The 20,687-nt window shown below is 47.6% G+C and overlaps 1 protein-coding gene across 5 annotated transcripts in view; it reads right to left on the reverse strand.

Annotated features, from left to right (window-relative positions):
- Positions 1-20,687, reverse strand: part of LOC132819864 (nesprin-1-like) — a 339,003-nt gene that overhangs the window by 26,621 nt on the left and 291,695 nt on the right. For all 5 annotated transcript variants that reach the window (XM_060831771.1, XM_060831770.1, XM_060831772.1 and 2 more), the window contains 6 exons: positions 18,771-18,962; positions 10,523-10,856; positions 7,652-7,717; positions 7,053-7,195; positions 4,424-4,550; positions 33-244 (listed from right to left, as the gene is read on the reverse strand). In XM_060831771.1, the coding sequence (XP_060687754.1) occupies positions 33-244; positions 4,424-4,550; positions 7,053-7,195; positions 7,652-7,717; positions 10,523-10,856; positions 18,771-18,962 (1,074 nt within the window). The remainder of the gene's footprint in view (positions 1-32; positions 245-4,423; positions 4,551-7,052; positions 7,196-7,651; positions 7,718-10,522; positions 10,857-18,770; positions 18,963-20,687) is intronic.

Genomic DNA, 20,687 nt, shown 5'->3' on the forward strand with positions numbered 1-20,687 from the left:
TTCTGTTCAACAGAGAAGGTCTTTGGACTTACTTTGAGCTTTTTAATGCGCAGCTCGATGGTCTGGATGTCTGTGCTGATGTCCAATTTGCTGAGGTGCTCCAGCTCTTCCTCAGTCTCACTCAGCCACTGCCAGATGCTGTCCAGGTCAGAGTTGAACTGCTGCCACTGCTGAAGGTTCTGTTTCATTCTCAGCTCCTTGTTAAGAGCCTGGGCTTGGATCAGCTCCCAGCGTTCAATCACACCTGCCCAGGGGAACAAGACAGAACTGTAACAGGTGAGGTCAGAGCTACCAGCTCAGCGTTCTGATCTACCCATCCGCAGGATTTGTGCAAGGCATGCTAACACGCAATATCATCCTTACAGCTGTATGTTTAAGTAATCTCTGTGTAATGTAATAATATGACGTGATATAATAGGAAATGTTCAGTCTCACATAGCACCAATGTGGAGGTGGGAGCATGGTCCTACTGCTTTCATGATCACACACTGAGTTGAGATGAACACCAGGCTGCTTGCTGATTTGGCAGTGGTCAAGCATATGTTTATCAAGGTTTACAGCATGGAAACAGGCCCTTCGGCCCAACTTGTCAACGCCGCCTCGTTTTCAAACTAAATTGACCCCATTTTGCCTGAAGCATATCCCTCCATGGAGGCAGTGAGGTCTGCAGATGCATATCCTGGTGCATATCCCTCCACACCTATCCCGTCGACGTACCTGTCCAAATATTCCTCAAATGAGGGAATTGCATTTACCTCCACCAATGGCAGCCCATTCCAAGCCCTCACCAGCCTCTGTGTGAAAAAAGAATTGCCTTTCAGGACCCTTTTGTACCTCTCCCCTCTTAAACCTATTCCCTTCCCTATGCCTACCATAGGGGGAAAGCTGTTGGTTATCTAACTTATCACTGACTCTCATGATATTATAGAGCTCTGTACGGTCACCACGCTGTCTCCTATACTCTGGGGAAAAAAAAAGTCCCAGCTGATCTGACCTCTCTGTTTAACTCAAACCTGCCAGTCCAAGTAACATCCCAGTAACTCTTTTCTGTGCTTCCAATAACTGTCACTGTTTAAACTTCTATTCTTTCATAGGGACATTAGCATCACTGACTGTGTGTTGCCTCTCCCTAGTAGGCCTCAGGGTGCTGATAGCAAGGTTGTTTCTTGAATCACTGCAGCAGGGGTAGCCACAGTATTGTTCAGAAAGGGGTTTTCACCCGGTGTATAAACAATGAAGTAATTCCAGGTTGGGGGAGGTGGGGTTTCAGCTTGAACAGGAACCTAGAGATGGTGGTGTTCCAATGCATTTGCCCTTCTCAGTGGCAGGTCATGATTTTGGAAGGTGCGGTCAAAAGGGACCAATGGTGAGTTGCTCCTGTGCATCTTGTAGATGGTAGACAATACTGCCAACCTGCATCAGTGGTGGAGATGGACAATAGATACAACAATGTGACCGGGATTATCAGTCAGAGGGGGCCATGGACTGGCGAGGACAGGGCAGCTGTGAAACCTACTGAGTGCCTCAGCCCCTGGTATTTTAATGCGAGGACACCCCACTAGTCAGTTCCCACATCAAACAGAACTGGAACAGCAAATGGAGAGAGAGAGAGAGAGAGAGAGCCCAAGGGAGCACTGAGCTAGGCACCTGGTCAAGCCCAGTTATACTCTGAGGAGTTGACAATAATGCAAAACATGTCAAAACCCCCTTAAAGACCACATCCCTGTCCCATCCCTTTCGAATATACATTCCCTCAGTCAAATTCTGGCCGTGTTGAAGGCCCACCCTCTCCAGGAGCCGTTGCGTGCAGCTATGTGACCGTTGCAGTTCTCGCTCCCTCATTCCTGCCGTGATCACACAGGCAATTCTCAAAGGACCCGAGAGCTGAAAATAGCCTCTTTTCGGAAACCAGCCTGAAATTTCCTGTTGACATCTGCGGAGTGTTCCGGCCATATTGCTACATCTCGGCAGTTTACATTCAGTATCCCCCACCCCATTCTTTAAACAGGGAAATACTATTGCTCAAGTCATGCTGCTGTACAAACACGCTGAGGACAGACATTCGGCCCATCGACTCAGGCCCACCACCTCTTTGTTTGGGGCCACTTTCAGGCAATTTGGGAATGCCAGCTCTGATATAAACAATATTCAAACAGAACCAGTAAGTGGCTAGGTTCCAAGAGACTGCTGACAGGTCACAGTGAAGCAGAGTAACAGAGGATTCAGTGTAGCATTAATGCTGTCAGAGACTGGGTGGGCCTAATGACCTGTTGGTGTGCTGTGGGCTCTATATATTGTTACACCTCATAGTTAATTAAGGAAGACACCGGACAGGAATATAATGTGTCTTGATTTTGCAAAGCTCACTAACTACCCAGTTGTAAATCAGAAATGGTTCTGAACTTTTCTTTTAAGGTCTGTCACATTGATTCTCCAGCACCCCAGTATTCATGTGAGACACTGATAGTACTGCATTGTTTTGCCCGAAACGTTGATTTTCCTGCTCCTCGGATAATGCCTGACCTGCTGTGCTTTTCCAGCACCACTCTAATCTTGACTCTGATCTCCAGCATCTGCAGTACTCAGTTTCGCCTAATCTCAGGAATCACGCTTCGTTGGTTCATCTACACTGGACGCAGAGAGGAAACCCTTTTGCAGTGGAAACCTTTGGGCCTGGAACCAGAACTCAAAAGTTTTTCCTCAGCACCAGACATTTACCCCGCTCTATCTGGAGAAATCGGAGGAGTTGCTGCTCAAATGGCGTCTCCAGCCTGCTCTGCCGTTTTATTTGATCATTGCCAACCTCCTGCCTCATCCTCAACTGCTCATCACCCTCTCCCCATCTCCCTCGATTCCCTGAGGGACTCGAATCCTGTGCATCCTAACCCTAAATGTCTTCAGTCATGGAGCATCCACAAGTGTCTGAAGCAGGGAATTCCAACAAATCATAATCCCTTGATTGAAGTCATTTCTCCCACCTCCAACGTAAATGACCAGCCTCAAATCCAGACAAATGTGCCACCCCCTCCCCCCCACCCCCACCCCCACCCACAGCCCCATATTTTAGATTCCAGCGAAAACAGAATCTCAGTATCCAGTCTGACCAGCCCCTTCAGAACCATGCACGCTTCAATCCAATCACCTCTTGTCCCCAAACTCCAGAGTGTAGGCCCAATGAGCACAATCGCCCGTCAATGAGTAGCCCCTTCATTCCAGGATTTACCAGGACGTTTCAGAAATTCAGAATTATCCTCCACCACACCGTCACCATGGAGAAAAATCCAGAGCGATGTTAAAATAAATCTAGATTTTGTTTTGTGATTTTCTTTGACATAAAAATAGTGAAATTGGGGGAAATGAAAGACTGTTTGTTTGATGGATAGTCAAACATCATGGGCATTCCTGTCCTCCAGCTGGTGTAGGAAGGCAGCACGTCATGAGGACGGCCATGTTGGCCCACTATTGGCTGCAACATGGGGGCAAGTCATGTGATAAAGACTCCAGAAATGGATTTAACGACAGCTTTACTCAGGGACCAATAGAGTGAATCTTGGCCGAACTGTCTCCAAATCAAGTATATATTCTTCATTACAATTTGCTCACTGTATTTCAGGTATTGTCTCAACAAAGGGTGGCACGGTGGCTCAGTGGTTAGTACTGCTGCCTCACAGCACCAGGGTCCCAGGTTCGATTCCAGCCTCGGGCGACTGTGGGGAGTTTACACATTCTCCCTGTGTCTGTGCGGATTTCCTCCGGTTTCCTCCCACTGTCCAAAGACGTGCAGGTCGGGTGAATTGCCCATAGTGTTAGGTGCATTAGTCAGAGGGAAGTGGGTCTGGGTGGGTTACTCTTCGGAGGGTCAGTGTGGACTGGTTGGGAAATTAGATTTCCACACTGTAGGGAAATCTAATCTAGAATTGCAGCAAGGTGTTGTTTCTGCACTGACTCAAATCAGAGATATACTGTAATGTTGGACAGACATCACAGAAACGCAGAAAATTGGAGCAGGAGTAGACCATTTGGACCTTTGAGCTTGCTCGGCCATTCAATATGATCATGGCTGATCACTCAACTCAGTTCCCTCTTTCTACTTTCTCCCCCATACACTTTGATCCCTTCAGCCCTAAGAACCATATCTACCTCCTTCTCAAAAACATTGAATGTTTCGGCCTTGCACAACAGGCTCGCCACTCTCTGGGTGAAGAAATCTCTCCTCAACGCGACGCAGACTCTCTCCTTAGACTGTGACCCATGTTTCTGGGCTCCTCAGTTCATCAGGAACATCCTTCCTGCATCTACCCTGTCTAGTCCTTTTAGAACTGTACAGGCTTCCATACGCACCCCCCTTATCCTTCTAAACTCCAGTGAACATAGTCCTAAACAATTTAATCCATTTTAATTTATCAGATTAGCGTTCACTCACCTGAAGTCTGTGACTCTGTGCTCGTCAGGTTAATTAAGCCGGAGAGCTTGTCTTCCTCCTCTTTGAGTTTATGCCCCACCCTTTTCACAGTTTCAATGCTACCACGGCATTCCGACAGCAGCTTCATCTGAGGAACAGAAACAGTGGGATGGGGGGAGGTTGAGAAGGTGTAGGATTTGGGGGCAGCAGCATAGACACAGCACCTCCTGCTGGTGGAGGTGATGGCCAACCAATTAATTGGCGCAGAGAACAAACCAACGCCAACAGGATCAGAGCATGTGGACTGGACCCAGTTTAGCACCTGGTTACCCAGTGAAACCATCGTTTCGAAAAGAACATGTTGCAGATTTCCGATATTCTCCCCCTCCTCCCACTTTGCATAATGGCGCGGGGGGACAGGAGGAGACCAGTCAGTCCTCCAAACCTGTCGTTTATACCCACATCCACAACTACCAGAATGGAACAGAAATGAGCAAAATGAGCTGCTTTTGAATTTTAGAGAATCGAAGGGAATTACTCAAAACCCACAAATTCATGAAATCAAAAGGTAATTCAAAGTTTTTGTTCTGAAAATGCCAATAACATTAAAAATGACCATCATGTTGGCTGCCATTAAAAACTGAAATGGTTCACTCATGTCTTCCAGGGAACTGAACGCACCATCTTTACCCTGTTCAATGTGACTCCATTGGAGACTCCCAGCCTTATTCCTGATGAAGGGCTTTTGCCTGAAACGTAGATTCTTGGCTCCTGGGATGCTGCCTGACCTACTGTGCTTTTCCAGCAGCACTCTAATCTAGATTCAATATGACTCCAGTCCTCTTAATGAGAGTTTGGCTCTAAAGAGGCTGGAGGAAGAGCGCCCCATCTTCCGCCTAGGAACCCTCCAACCACAAGGGATGAACTCAGATTTCTCTAGTTTCCTCATTTCCCCTCCCCCCACCTTGTCTCAGTCCCAACCCTCGAACTCAGCACCACCTTCCTAACCTGCAATCTTCTTCCTGACCTCTCCGCACCCACCCCCACTCTGGCCTGTCACCCTCACCTTAATCTCCTTCCACCTATTGCATTCCCAACGCCCCTCCCCCAAGTCCCTCCTCCCTACCTTTTATCTTAGCCTGCTTGGCACACTTTCCTCATTCCTGAAGAAGGGCTCATGCCCGAAACGTCGACTCTCCTGCTCCTTGGATGCTGCGCTTTTCCAGCAACCCATTTTCAGCTCTGATCTCCAGCACCTGCAGTCCTCACTTTCTCCTCTAAAGAGGGTCAACTAAACCAATCCATTACCCCAAACTAGCCATCGGCAGCTCAACAAGGTGACCGTGTCCGACCCTCTCAGGGGAACTGGAGTTGAGCAATGAATGCCCACTGATGGCAATGTCACCTGAATGAAGTAAAAGTGCGGGATTAGTTACCAAGATGGGATCGTCAGACAGTGACGCCTGAAGGGAATTAGGGAGGCTGATCAAATCCCGAAGGTCTGGAGTGTCCATATCACCCCTGGGTGTTCACTAGCTGAGGACAGCCTGGTCACTTCCCAGTTAGCCCCCTCACTACAGTGAAGAACCCATGGCTGGAGGGTTTTGTCTCACTGTGGCCTTAACCCGCACCTCAACCAGTCACACTCCTCTTTATATTAAAGGTTACACAGTGAGATCTGGGCAGGGGTATGCTTTTGTCTAATGGCAATGCTCCTGGGGTCATCTTAAGGCCAGGCTGACATCTTGTCTCTATTCCCAGTTAGTCAGATAGCAGGGTGTTCTTGATTGCTGCAAGAAAGACCCCTGTCATTCATTTTGTCTTCTTTTGAAAAGTGCCGCATTCTTTTCCGGAGAACCACAACATCAGGAGGCATGCAATGTTCTTGGAGGGAGTGCAGTGCAGATTCAGCAGATATTTTCGGATTAAAAAGGTTAAGAAAATTTGTGCGAGGTCGGCTTCGATTCCCTTGAATGTAAAAGATCGAGGGGTGACTTAATCGAGGACTTAAGATGAAGCGGAAATGAGAGTTGTTATTGGGCCATTGTGGGAGATGTTAGAAAGCACGGCAGTGAAAAGCTTAAAGACACAATCACACAGGGGTGAAAGTCTCAAGCTCTCAACTAAAAAAGGCGACGGGACAAGTGAAAATTGCAAAATGACACTGATGGATATTTGACTGACAAGAATGTTAAGGCCTACAGAATCATGGTGACTAAGTAGAGTCAATACCCATCAAACATAACCAAACTGAATGGTGAACTAGCCCTGAGGGACTGAAGGGCCTCCTCCTATGCCTATGATGGGGAGCTCCGGGATCCTTTCCAGACATCTACAGCAGTTTCAAATCCTTTACTGAATCACTTGGGCACGATTAATAAACAGCTCGACATTCAGTCGGGATATTATTTTGCCGGTCCACAATGCCTGTGCGTATGACCAAGTGGACCCTTTGAAACCCAAGGTCCCAGTGAACAAGATTCCAGCTGTCGGGATATTGAATCGTCAACACTGCACGGATGTTGCTGAGTTTCTCCAGCAATTTCTGCTTCAGTTTCAGATTTCCAGCACTTTGCCTTGACACCCCCCCCACCCCACCTACCCTCTGCCCGCCTCACCCAACAGTGACCCCAACGGGCTGAGTACTCACATAGCCCCAGTAGCTGGAGTCCAACTCAGGGCCTGTGGGCGTCTTGCTGCGGATGGCGTTTTCGGTCTGCTGCAGGTGGTAGCGGCTGCTGTCCAGAGCTTTGTCTAGCTGGCGGATTTGCTTCTCCAAGTGGCCGGGCTCTCCTGTTGGAGACGGAAGACGGTGGGAGTCAACGGAGAGAGATAGACAGACAGAGAGAGAGAGAGAGAAAGAGAAAGACTGGGCCTCCACGGACTGGCTGCTGCTAACTAACCACAATCACGTGCAAATCCAGCCGAGGGAATCGAGACCCCGGGGGGCTCGGTGGAGCAAAGGGTGGGCCCGGTGGTTACGGCACTGCACGACGAGATGGTGAGTGAGGTAACATGCACACTAACTAACCCGATACCCACCTGGAGGGAGAGGTCAAAGTGGGTGAGCATGCACTGACCATTAAACGGGTTCAGCAATGTTAGCAAGAGGTTAATCCGTTCAGGGGGTTGGATTTGCATCTCACAATGAAACCGTCGGTCGGGAATGAGGTCAGAGTTAAGGTGGATGACCGAGGGGGTAGGTTTGACATTGGGAGCCACAACATGCTCAGCTCATTGTATGCCTACCAGTGGATCTCAAAGCACTTTCTGTCAGTTTTAGATAGGCCTCAGGGCTTTCGGGGATGACTACATCTGCAAAAATAAGAGGACAATTTCAACAGCTACACCAATCCGTACGGGGCAGATGGGCCTTCGCACTGACCCCATCCTCACCCACTTCCCCATTCTCTTTGTGGCGTCATTCGGTTAAACACAGACATATGGAGCAGGGGGTAGGCCATTCCAGCCTGCTCCGCCATTGGTTCGGATCATGGACGATCATCCAACTCAGATCCCCCCGTCCCTGCTTTCTCCTCTGATCCCTTCCGCCCTAAGAACTATGTCTAACTCCTTCTTAAAAACATTTAATGTCTTGGTCCCAACTGTTTTCTGTAACAGAGAATTCCACAGGGTCTCTGGGTGAAAATATTTCTCAGTCTTAGATGACCTACCCAGTATCCTTAGATCCTGACCCCTGGTTCATCAATCCTGATGTCTCAAGCCCTAGTTTACAAGTCTGACCGTGATGATTGTTCCAAGTGAACCACTAAGCTCAGCATGCAGACCAGCTCTGCTGTTTGAGAACAAATATAGGTGATATGCTAACCAAAAAGCCTCTCCATTGGGATTTCTTTGAGCCTACCATCGGCGAGCATGGGGTATCTAACTTCCCCTGTGCTCAGAATCATAGAGATAGGAGTACTGCAACGGTGTCTGAAGTCAAACCTCAAACACTTGCCGGTTTCCCAGGAGAAAAATCACTGTGAATTTTGCTTTCGTTTCTCAGTTATATTAATGACTACAGCCAGTGGGGAGGCAATATTGTTTGACAGAACTTTCAGGAATCATCCAACTGGATAAACAAACAGTTTGTGGGCTACGAGCGTGTACTGCTGATGGCAGCAAGGAGCAGAGAGGTCATGCATGGAACCTTCTGGAACCGAAATATGGAGTTGGTCACTCCGTGCCCACTCACTCCACTTTTGGAAGAAGCCTCTCTAGTGGTGTGCTGAGGTTTGTCCCCCTTTGGTCATTCGTTCTCACTGCTGCTATGACACTTTTCTTTAAACAGTGAGCAGACCACGGTCTCTCTCACACCAGCTCGGCTGCCATGCTGGGGCAGCAGAAACAGCAAGCCATCATCCTCGCCCTTTGACCGGCCTTCCTCTCTCTGTACCTCAGGATTCTCCATCACCACTCTGTCCGGGATCTAAGGAGCTTGTTTCAATTTTAAGATAATGCTTCCCCTTTCCACATTCCAGATTTCCCCTGAGAGAGCAAATTGCTTCTCTCCACCACAGGGGGGAAACTGATGGCCGAGTGGTATCATTGCTGGACGGTTAATCCAGAGATACAGGTACGGTCCCGGCGACCTGGGTTCGAATCCCATGACACAATGAAAATCTGGAATTAAGAGATGAACGATGACCATTAATCCACTGCTGACTGTTGGGAAAAACCCATCTGGTTCACTAATGTCCTTCAGGGAAGGTAATCTGTCCTCCTGATCTGGTCTGGCCTACATATGACTCCAGACCACGGCAATGTGGTTAACTCTTTACTGCCCTCTGGATAATAGGAACAGACAATAAATGCTGGCTGAGCCAGAGATGTCCAAATTCCATTAGTAAAGTTTTGATTTCTTCCATCACCTTAAATACCTCAACTTCCATATTCAAGGATACAGCAGCTTAATCTCCTTCTGGTAAACTTATGACGTATTCCTGCCTCTCGATAGGAGGCTATGCTCTCCAAGATACATGGCCCAGAATTGAACACAATGCTTGTAAAGCTGTTTGACCAGAGTTTTATACAATTGCAACCTACCCTCCAGTCCTTTCTATTCTCATTTCCTCCAGGTAACAGTTACTATTCTACCAGCCTCTTACATTATTCCTCTTACTTTTCCAATCACTCCAAGAGAACATGTCACTTGCATCAGCTCCCTGCCCCAGGAATGCTGGGATTCCATAGAAACGCCTCAGACACTTACCTCCCCCTGCATTTTGTGAACAGGGTGATTGATTCGGAAAAAGAAAACTAGGTGACCTCCTTTGTAAAAGGTCACAGTGCCATCATCCATTCACTAGGGATTGCACTTTAACCCCAGTGGATCAGCCTTCTCCAGGTTTTAGCTGAGCCATCTTCTCTGCATTACAATAACACTGGGTATCAGATTGTTGAACTGAGCCCACTGAGACACCAAAGCCCTTCAGGCAGGGAGAGCAGCTTTCCCTGGTCTGTTCCGGCACAGGGCTTCAGCTGCACAGTCACAGCAAGGAGACTGACTCCTCGTCCACCTTCATGGCCCGGGAGATTCGGGATGGGGACAGGATACAAAGTTTTAATGAATTGCTAAGAAGACATTAACAAAGACTTGATAACGGGTGTAAAATCACAGAGAACAGTCCTTTTGGCGGTGAAGAGCAAAACACCATTGAGCAGATGTGAAAGGCTCACCATCACACAAACACATCTCACTGTCAGGCAAAGAGTAATTCAGCACAGGAAGTCAGTTTAAAGTTAACATTTTCAATTTAGTGCCAATATTTCAATGGAATTCCTTGATTTAGGAATGTGCCAATCTCTACCACTGACTCCCCCATTTCACCATTACACCACCAGCCACCCTCAAACTATTCAGCTCCGTCATTCACTCTTGCCACATCTCCCAGGCACCCTCACTCTCTGGCTCTCTCATGTGAGCACACTCACGCATGCACATAGATATACACACACAGACAGATAGAGTCACACACAGGCATGCATATATACATACACACGCACACACAGACCCAGACACACATAGGCACAGACTTACATAGATAGACTCACACACACAGACAGACACAGGCACGCACGCGCGCGCGCGCACACACACACTCCACACCAACCCACCTGTGATTTCAGCTGCTCCTTTGAGGTAGAAATCGCTGTCTTCATCCCCAGTGCCATCCTCAGCACCCTCCAGGGCACGAGACACTGCGCTCTCCAAGTTCCGACTCAGGTCGTAATCGTGGTCCCACTCCAGGGGGATGGAGTCAACGCTGGCCGGGGTATCACGCCCTGACCGCGTGTCCCTGGGCTGTGGGAGACCAGTGCCCCGGCTCAGGGACAGCTGAGGGGTCCCCACATTGTCTGCAGCTCTGTCCAGCCACTGCATGCTGGAGAATTCACTGTTTTCATCTATTTCTGCTTCCCGGTCAGACACCTCATGTTCATCATCGGTCAGCTAAAGGGAGAGGGTGATAGAGGAAATTGTTACTATCTCTGCAGCTCGAATAACCCAGACCAAACAAAACTCAAGCAGCACCCCACACCAGACTGTGATGAGATACGCCCTTCACACAGAACAATGTTGAATTTTCCAGGACAAAATTGGGACGCTCGACCCAACTGGCTCTTACTCTAAACAAGCCCCCTCCATTGCTTGCTTCAGATCCTTTCTCCCTCATGTGGCTGTCTAGCTTCTTCATGACTAGATCTGTGCTTTGTAAATGAACTGTAGATCATATCCCTGTTGAAGTTGAGCAAAAGTAGCCATGCCACATGGATCTGAAGGTTCCAGGTAAGATGCTCTGTCTCACCATCCTTTATATAAAGGGGCGGCACGGTGGCTCAGTGGTTAGCACTGCTGCCCCACAGCGCCAGGGACCCAGGTTCGATTCCAGCCTCAGGCAACTGTCTGTGTAGAGGTTGCACATTCTCCCCGCGTCTGCGTGGGTTTCCTCCCACAATCCAAAGATGTGTAGGTTGGGTGAATTGGCCATGCTAAATTGCTCACGGTGTTAAGTGTATTAGTCAGGGGTAAACAAAGGGTAGGGGAATGGGTCTGGGTGGGTTGCTGTTACAGACGGTCGGTGTGGACTTGTTGGGCCAAAGGGCCTGTTTCCACACTGTAGGGACTCTAACCTAAAGTGGTGTTCAATGAAGTCTGTTGCGGCTCACTCACAGGAGATGCAGATCTCACATTACTACATGGTGGCAATGCTGTTAGACCCACCTTATCAGAGGTAAGTGCTTGGAGGAGCCAAAGTGAAGTTCAGCCACAGCACACTTTTAGGCTTAGTCCCAGTAGTGGAGGAAATACCTATGAGGTTGGTGGTAGTAGGGGTGTGTCGTTTTATATCGAACTGTCGAGAGGCAAGGCCTAACGAAAGGCTGAAAGGATGCAGAAGGCCTACAATTGAGAATGCTGTGGGCACAAGTACGGGAAACAAGAAAATGAACCGGCCACGAAAACCTTACAGAAAATCAAAGGTACTTACAAGGATGGGGAAGGAACGAGCACTCAGACTGTTAAACAAGAAGGTGGGTGTGGGCCCCTCCACCCAGAACCTGATCCAGCTAGTTACTACAGGTTACAAGTGCATGGAGTGACACGACCACAGCAGCACAGAGAATTCAACACAGACAACAACGGTCTGTGCCCAGGCGTACTGCACAAAACACGGAGGGGCTGCATGAACTCTTCCTGGGGGAGTGAGGAGGCCCACTGCAAATTTCAACTCCCAAGGGCAAAAGCCAAGGTTTCCAGTGAGAAATCAAATTTTAAAGTGGACACAGAGGCAGGTTGCCTTCATTGCTCAGTCCTTTGAGTGCAGAAGTTAGGAAGTCACGTTGGAATTGTACAGGACATTGATAAGACCTCTTCTGGAGCACTGTGTCCAATTCTGGTCACACTGTCATAGGAAGGACATGATTAAACCGGAGAGGGTTCAGATGAGATTTACCAGGATGTTGTCAGGTATGGAAGGTTTGAGTTATAAAGAAAGGCTGGAGAGATTGGGATTCCTTTTCACTGGAGCGTAGGAGGTTGAGGGGTGACTTTGTAAAGGTTTATAAAATCATGAGGGGTGCAGACAGGGTAAACAGTAGGTATCTTTTCCCTAGGATGGGGGATTTCAAGACTATTTTTAAGGTGAGAGGAGAGAGATTTTAAACAGACATGAGGGGCAACTATTGTTACACAGAGGACTGTTCATGTGTAGAATGAATTTCCCCAGGAAGTGGAGGATGCAGGTACAGTTACAACATTTAAAAGACACTTAGATGAGTACATGAATAAGAAGGGTTGAGAGGGATGTGGGCCAGGAGCAAGCAGGTGGGCCTAGTTTAGTTTGGGACTATGTTCAGCATGGACTGGTTGCGCCAAAGGGTCTATTTCTCTGCTCTATGACTTGATGACAATGAGGAGTCTCTATTCTTTTAGCAGCACGCCATGGTTCAGACGTTTTCAGATCACCTTCAATTCCGTGCTGAGGGACATTGAGCAGATGGTGAAGATATTGAAGAGCCCTGGTAAACTTTCCACTATCACAGAGATAGCACAGATCGTTCGTCTCCCTCAAAACAGAGCCTGCAGGTGGCATTAAAAACAGCAGCCAAAATGGAAAGTGATCAGCCTCAAGAGGCATTCCAGGCGTGAGTTTGTGCCACCAATGTGTTCACCTTCCAGGGAAAGGATAAGAGATCACACACCTGCTACCCATCCTCCTAGAGAGCTGAGGACGCTGTTAGAGATTAGGCCTTCGAGCAATGGATTTTTGGAGCTGGGGACCAAGTGGATTAAAACAACAACAGCAAAGTTGCTGGAAAAGCTCAGCAGGTCTGGCAGCATCCGTGAAGAGAAACCAGAGTTAATGTTTTGGGTCCAAAACATTAACTCTGATTTCTCGTCACAGATGTTGCTCGGCCCGCTGAGCTTTTCCAGCAATTTCTATTTTTTTGTTTCTGATTTACAGCATCTACAGTTCTTTTGGTTTTTATAGTGGATTAAAGTAAGTTGTGTTCATAGTTAAACGTGAATGGTAAAGCAGGTGAGGTTAAGGAATTTGGCGAGAGTCCTAGATTAAAGGGGATTGATCCACTTTATGGTGTGTTAGCTTTTATTGGTAGAGGGATCGAGTTTCGGAACCACGAGGCCATACTGCAGCTGTACAAAACACTGGTGCGGCTGCACATGGGAGTATTGCGTGCAGTTCTGGTCACCGCATTATAGGAAGGATGTGGAAGCTTTGGAAAGGGTTCAGAAGAGATTTACTAGGATGTTGCCTGGTATCGAAGGAAGGTTGAGGGACTTGAGGCTGTTTTCATTAGAGAGAAGAAAGTTGAGAGGTGACTTGAGACATATAAAGATAATCAGAGGGTTAGATAGGGTGGCCAGTGAGAGCCTTTTTCCTCAGATGGTGATGGCTAGGGAGCATAGCTTCAAATTGAGGAGTAATAGATAAAGGACAGTTGTCAGAGGTAGTTTCTTTACTCAGAGAGTAGTAGGGGTTTGGAACGCACTGCCTGCAACATTAGGAAACTCACCAACTTTATGGACATTTAAATGATCACTGGATAGGCATATGGACAATAATGGAATAGTGTAGGTTAGATGGGCTTCAGGTTAGTTTCACAGGGTGGTGCAACATCAGGGGCCTGTACTGCGCTGTAATGTTCTATGATCTCTAAAGATAGCTAGTGAGCATGTGCAGAAGGAGTTGTCATAGTGATCCATGGAGCTGGAGCCTGGGCCTGTTGGTTTTCAGAGAAGATGTCCTGTCTTTATTGAATATTGTTATGTTCAGTACAGCCTGTTCCTGTTCACTCACAAGAATGCAGACAGAAAATCATGTCAGTCGTTAATCAAGTTTTAAAAGGGACCTGAGGAGCAACCTTTTCCGCACAGAGGGTGGTTTGTGTACAGAGTGAGCTGCCAGAGGAAGTGGCAGAAGCTGGAACAATTACAGCATTTAAAACGCATCTGGATGGGTAAATTAATAGGAAGGGTTTACAGGGATATGGGCCAGGTGCTGGCAAATGGGACCCAGATTAATTTAGGAAATCTGGCCGGCACGGACGAGTTGGACCGAAGGATCGGTTTCTGTGCTGTACATCTCTGTGACTCCAAGAGTCAGAAGCAAACAGTACAGATGCATCATGGGTAAGTTAGACAAGCACGTGAGGGAGATGAACTGTAGTGACAGACTGAGATGAGAAAGAGATGGGAAGAGTGAGACACAAACACCGACACAGACTAGTTGGTGTGAATGGCATGTATAAAGTGGACAGCTCTCTTCATCAATTCTGATGGACCTGCTGGATAATTTCACCACTGCAATTCTTTCCAGTGAATGCGTACTGCTATAGGTGAATGGAAGGGAGCTCTTTCTGTGTTCATTCCATTTGTGTGCGGTACTCAGGAGATAAGCATTTTGTCTGCAATAGGGACTACGATAAAAAGTAATCAAGAGGAAAGACTGGTACAGGCAGGGAAACAGTAAGCGTTTTGTTTATTTCTTATTGCTTCTGGGACAAGAATCTCTCTGTATAGCTATTTATATTTCTAACACGTTCCTCCTTCAACTGCTGCACGCATCACCCAAGGCAACTGCTCCAAACAGGACTGTCACCAATCTGAGGGGGAGGCCACAGTGACTTGTGTGCATGACAGAGAGAAACCGTCATAAAAAAGAGACAACATGAGTCAGATGAAGCGAAAGATCGCGCAAGAAGATTTTGAAAAATCAGAACAAAGTTGAGAGAAAGAAACAGAGGGAGCTGAAGAGAGAGAAGGAGTGAGAGAGAGAGAGAGGGAGAGAGAGAGAGAGAGAGAGAGGGAGAGAGAGAGAGAGGAAAACAGAGAGTTGGAAGAGCTGCTGGCTCTTTTGGCAGCTTCTTTGGCACACTCACTGTGTCTGAGAGAAGCAAGAGAGAAGAATGTTCTCATTTCAAGCCTAATCCAGTACAATGTCTCTGCACTGCAATGTCCTGCGAGCACCCGGCAGGAAATGTCCCTACTTTTTCAGAAATCTTTGTCCACTTATGTGGGTAGAAATGATACCGGACAGTCTGTGGACCTGGTGAACAATCACATTCCGAGCCCTTCCCCCATGCACCCATCTTGTTCTGTGCCAAGCTAAATCCCAGTATAAATACCAATGCAAGTGCTTCATGAAAAATGCATTTTGTCCAACCTGACAGAGTCTAAATAAACAGTCCAGAGAACTCCAAAGTCAGTGAGAGTGGCACGGCATCATTTTGATCAAGCTGTTTCCCATCTTTACCCCACTTGAACTTGCTGCATACCAACATGCAGTTTATAGTCTATAAATAAACCCAACATCTGCAAATGGCTCCCTCTGGTCACAGACGTATTTAGGCTGTTGGATTTGTAATAAGAAACTGCAGGATTTTCCTAGCCACCCATGTTAGAGAAAGTAATGGATTCCACTGGGTCTAAACTAGCAGGGCACAGGTTCACAGTGAGAGACACCCACCCACGTAAGTTCAGCTGTCACCAACATTGGTATCATAATTGAGTCATACAGAACAGTATTCTTTTTTTAGAATTAGATTCCCTACAGTGTGGAAACAGGCCCTTCAGCCCAACAAGTCCACACCGACCCTCCGAAGAGTATCCCACCCAGATCCATCCCCCCTTCCCCATTACTCTACATTTCCCCCTGACTAATGCACCTAACCTACACACCCCTGAACATGATGGGCAACTTAGCTTGGCCAATTCACCTAACCTGCACATCTTTGGACTTTGGGAGGAAACCGGAGCACCCGGAGGAAACCCACGCAGACAACATGCAAACTCCACACAGATAGTCACCCGAGGCTGGAATCGAACCTGGGTCCCTGGCACTGTGAGGCAGCAGTGCTAAACACTGAGCCAATGCGCTGTCCCTACTCTTAAGATCAAACTAACTTACATACCCTTCATTGTACTTACTTCCACATGCCTATCCAAGAGTTAAATGTTCCTAATGTATCTGACTCTACTATCACTGCTGGCAATGTATTCCATGCACCCACCACTCTCTGTGCAAAGACCCTACCTCTGACACCTCCCCTAACCCTTCCTCCAATCTCTTAACATTATGGTCCTTTGTGACAGCCATTTCTGCCATGGGAAAAAGTCTCTGGCTATCCACTCTATGCGCGTCATCATCTTGTACACCTCTAGCAACTCGCCTCTTGCCTTTCTTCGCTCTCTTGAGAAAAGCCCCAGCTCCCTCAACCTTTCTTCATAAGACATGCCCTCCAATCCAGGCAGCATCCTGGTAAATCTCCTCTGTACCCTCTTCTAAAGCTTCCACATCCTTCCTTTAATGAGGTGACCAGAACTGAACACAACATTCCAAGCATGGCCTAACCAGGGCTCTACAGGGCTGTAGCATAACCTCGTGGCTCTTAAACTCAATCCCCCTGCTAATGAAAGCCAATACACCGTATGCCTTCTTAACAACCCTATCAACTTGGATGGCACCTTTGGAGGACTCTATGGACTTAGACCCCAAAATCCCTCTGTTCCTCTACACTGCCAAGAATCCTGCCTTTAACCTTGTATTCTGCATTCAAATCTGACCTTCCAAAATGAATCACTTCACACTTTCATGAGCAATAACCTGCAGTTTCTTGCATCAGATCACTAAACTGTGAACCAAGTGGTGAATATCGACATTAATCAAGGAGAGATTGCAGTGTCTACTGTTCAGTTATACTGGGGGTCTACCAGCAGAGATTTCAGGTCTCACTGGAGCATATGGGCACCATTACAGGGCTCATTCCGTTAGCTTTTCGATGGTGACACTCTTATGATCTCACTGGGGGCAACTGTAAACCAAAGCAACAAATTTACTGAATAAGCCCCAAATGAAGACATTAACAAGATTTCACTTTCTATAAATTCAACATTAATCAGAACGTATCTGAATTAAACATGAATTAACAAGGAAACAGCACTTCCACCAAAAGACACATTTCCCTATGAGCCACAAAGATACCCGCACATGGTGGCTCAGTGGTTAGCACGGATGCCTCACAACGCCAGGGTCTCGGGTTCAACTCCAGCCTCAGGTGACTGTCTGTGTGGAGTCTGCACACTCTTCCCCGCGTTTGCGTGGGTTTCCTCCGGGTGCTCCGATTTCCTCCCTTAGTCCGAAGATGTGCAGGTTAGGTGGATTGGCCAGGCTAAAATTGCAGTATCTCCATAGTGCCCAGGTGAGTTAGCCATGAGAAATGCAGGGTTAGAGGATCAAGGGATGGGTCTGGGTGGGATGCACTTCGGAGGGTTGGCGTGGACTTGATGGGCCGAATGGCCTGCTTCCACACGGTGGGGATTCTGTAACAACCATTTCCTGCAGATTATGGCATCACAGAGCTCCACACAACATCTTTGTATTTCTGGTGATTTATACAGTTTGCTGGATTTCAAGCCTTTATAGGCCTGCCCTAAGAGCTCCTGTTTCCTTCTGGCATCCAACAGGAAAACGGACCTCTTCCTCAGAGGCATTAGTTTCTTTAGCTCCTCACAAACATTTCCTGCATTCCTGTTTCTACCTGGGCCTGCTGTCTTGTTGTACACACATCTGTGCCTTCAATCCTCAGCTGTTCAGCCCATTGTGTCTTACAAGCTCTCTTTTGTGTCTGCCAGTTTGACACCTTCTTTCTTAACTTCCTCTCTACCGGTACTGCTTCCAGGTCAAGGTCACTAAATCGCATGGGCCAACATTTGCAATGATATAAAAAAAATTATCGATCCCTTTACAATTGATGCAAGTTCCTACAAGTCCTTTTCCAACATCCTTAAAAACCATTACTGACATTACATGAGTTACAAACTTTGTTCAGTCTGCAGGTAACACAAGGAAAACACAGTGACTGTATAAAATAGTTTAATGTGTCCTGGAAACAGATTCTCACCAGTATTCGGTGGTAAGTTCCTGAAAAGTAAGGATCTTTATGGGCATGGTGGCTCAGTGGTTAGCACTGCTGCCTCACAGTGCCAGGGACCCAGGTTCAATTTCACGCTTGGGTGACTGTGTGGAGTTTAAACATTCTCCCCATGTCTGCGTAGGTTTCCTCCGGGCTCTCCAGTTTCCTCCCGCAGGTTCTTTGGGCCTTGTTTAAAATTGCCCCATAGTGTCCAGGTATGTGCAGGATAGGTTGGTTAGCCAAGGGAAATGCAGGATTACAGGTTGGGGGGGGGAAACGTGCTTCTGAGGGGCAGTGTGGACTCAATGGGCCGGATGGCCTACTTCCGCACTGTAGGCATTCTATGATGGGAGCAGGTGTTGTGGGTATCATGTTCTCGAGAATTGTCAGAGTATTGTGAAAACTGTGCATGAGAAGTTGCCAATACACTTACCGGAAGCTGCATCAACTTCTTGTAGTAGCGGTCAACTCGGCCGAAGACCTCCTGGTAGTACCGACGAAGTTCCTCCAGTTCTTCCTCGATGATTGCAGCGTCCATAGGCTCACTCTTCTCAATCAGCTGCTCTCCATCAACAAAGAGCTGGTCAATGCGGCTCGTGTTGAGAGCTATCTCCTGCTGGAAGGCCTGCAGATAGAGAGAAAGGTTGTCAGTGCCCAGAGACAAGGGGGAGCTACAGAGAAGGAAGCGAGGTGACAAAGGATAAAAAAAATGCTTCTGACCTTTTTCATAGAAGCCCTACAGTGTGGAAACAGGCCCTATGGCCCAACAAGTCCACACCAACCCTCTGAAGAGTAACCCACCCAGACCCTTTCCCCTACTGTGCATTTACCCCGAACCAATGCACCTAACCTACACATTCCTGAACACTATGGGACAATTTAGCACGGCCAATTCGCCTAACCTGTACATCTTTGGATTGTGGGAGGAAACCGGAGCACTCAGAGGAAACCTATGCAGACACAGGGAGAATATACAAACTCCGCACAGCCAGTCACCCGAGGCTGGGATTGGTCCTCGACGCTGTGATGCAGCAGTGCTAACCACTGAACTACTGTGTCGCTCCCTATAGAAACCCTACAGTGTAGAAGCAGGCCATTCGGCCCATTAAGTTCACATCAACCCTCCGAAGAGCACCCCAACCACACCCACCTCCCTACCTTATTTTTTTAAAATCTCTCCCTCCAGTTTGAAAGTAAGAGATGATCTATTTCTGTGGAATTCTTTACCACAAAGGGCTATTGAGGCTGGATCATTAAATATATTCGAGGTTGAGGTAGACTTGGAATTAATTAGTAAGGGAATCAAGGATTACATAGCAAAGGCAGGAGGGTGGAGTTGAGGATTATCAGATCAGCCGTAATCTCATTGAACGGTGGAACAAACTCAATGGGCTGAATGGCCTACCTTTGCTCCTATGTCTGTGTCTTACGGTCATATTTCTTCAACTGGAGAAACGCGGTTCTATTCCAACCCGCTCTTTCTAACCACAAAAATATTCCGCTGTTTCGAGTTGTCCCCACGTGCTGCTTCCCACAATAAAGAAAGATCGAGATCCCCTCAGGTTTAATTCCCAGATCTTCCACCCTATTTCCTCCTCCTCACAAAACATTCCCAAAATTTGCAAGTGCCTCGACTCTGCCGTGGGAGCGGTCAGGCTGGGTTTGTTGACCACTTGGCCTCTCCTGATAGACAGTGCTATCCATGTGGTGCCTCTTAAAAATGGATGTCGCTGACGAAGCTGGCATTTAATTAGCCAATTCCAGCTTCCTGGAGAAAGTGGTCAGCAACTTCTTGAATGTTTTCAGACAACGGATGTGAAGGGAAAAATGAATACTCAACCAACCAGGTGTGGGATTAGACTCAATAACAAGGCCCGATTGTTTAACAATGCAGGTTACCTATGGCACGATAGGACAGGAGTTCAGGGCCATGGTTTCTAATTGCCATCCTGCACTAAACCAGGCAACCTTTTAGTTTTACACATATCCCCTGCCAACTGGAATTAGAATTATACACCATAGTCAAGCCCATCAGCAGACTGTTAGGCCTCCAAGTGGCTGAGTGTGGAGGCAGATCGGCACAAAAGGCCGGAGATACGGTATAGGGTGGAAGGTATAAAGGCTACCTGCCCTCAAACAGTGAGCAAACAATTAAGTGTCTTTAAAGACTGATTGAGTAACGACAGTCAGGCGTGACTGGAACGTTTCACTTGGCCATTGTAAACCCAGAGGAATGGCGGACAGCAGGAGGTAGGCTAGTTGCCTGGAGGAGGCCCCCTGGTGGCAGACTGGGGTTGGACGGGAAGGGGTGGCGCTTGTGGCCTGGACAATGCTACAGCCCTGCAGGGAG

The sequence above is a fragment of the Hemiscyllium ocellatum genome, chromosome 10 (genome assembly GCF_020745735.1).
Source record: "Hemiscyllium ocellatum isolate sHemOce1 chromosome 10, sHemOce1.pat.X.cur, whole genome shotgun sequence".
Classification (NCBI taxonomy): domain Eukaryota; kingdom Metazoa; phylum Chordata; class Chondrichthyes; order Orectolobiformes; family Hemiscylliidae; genus Hemiscyllium; species Hemiscyllium ocellatum.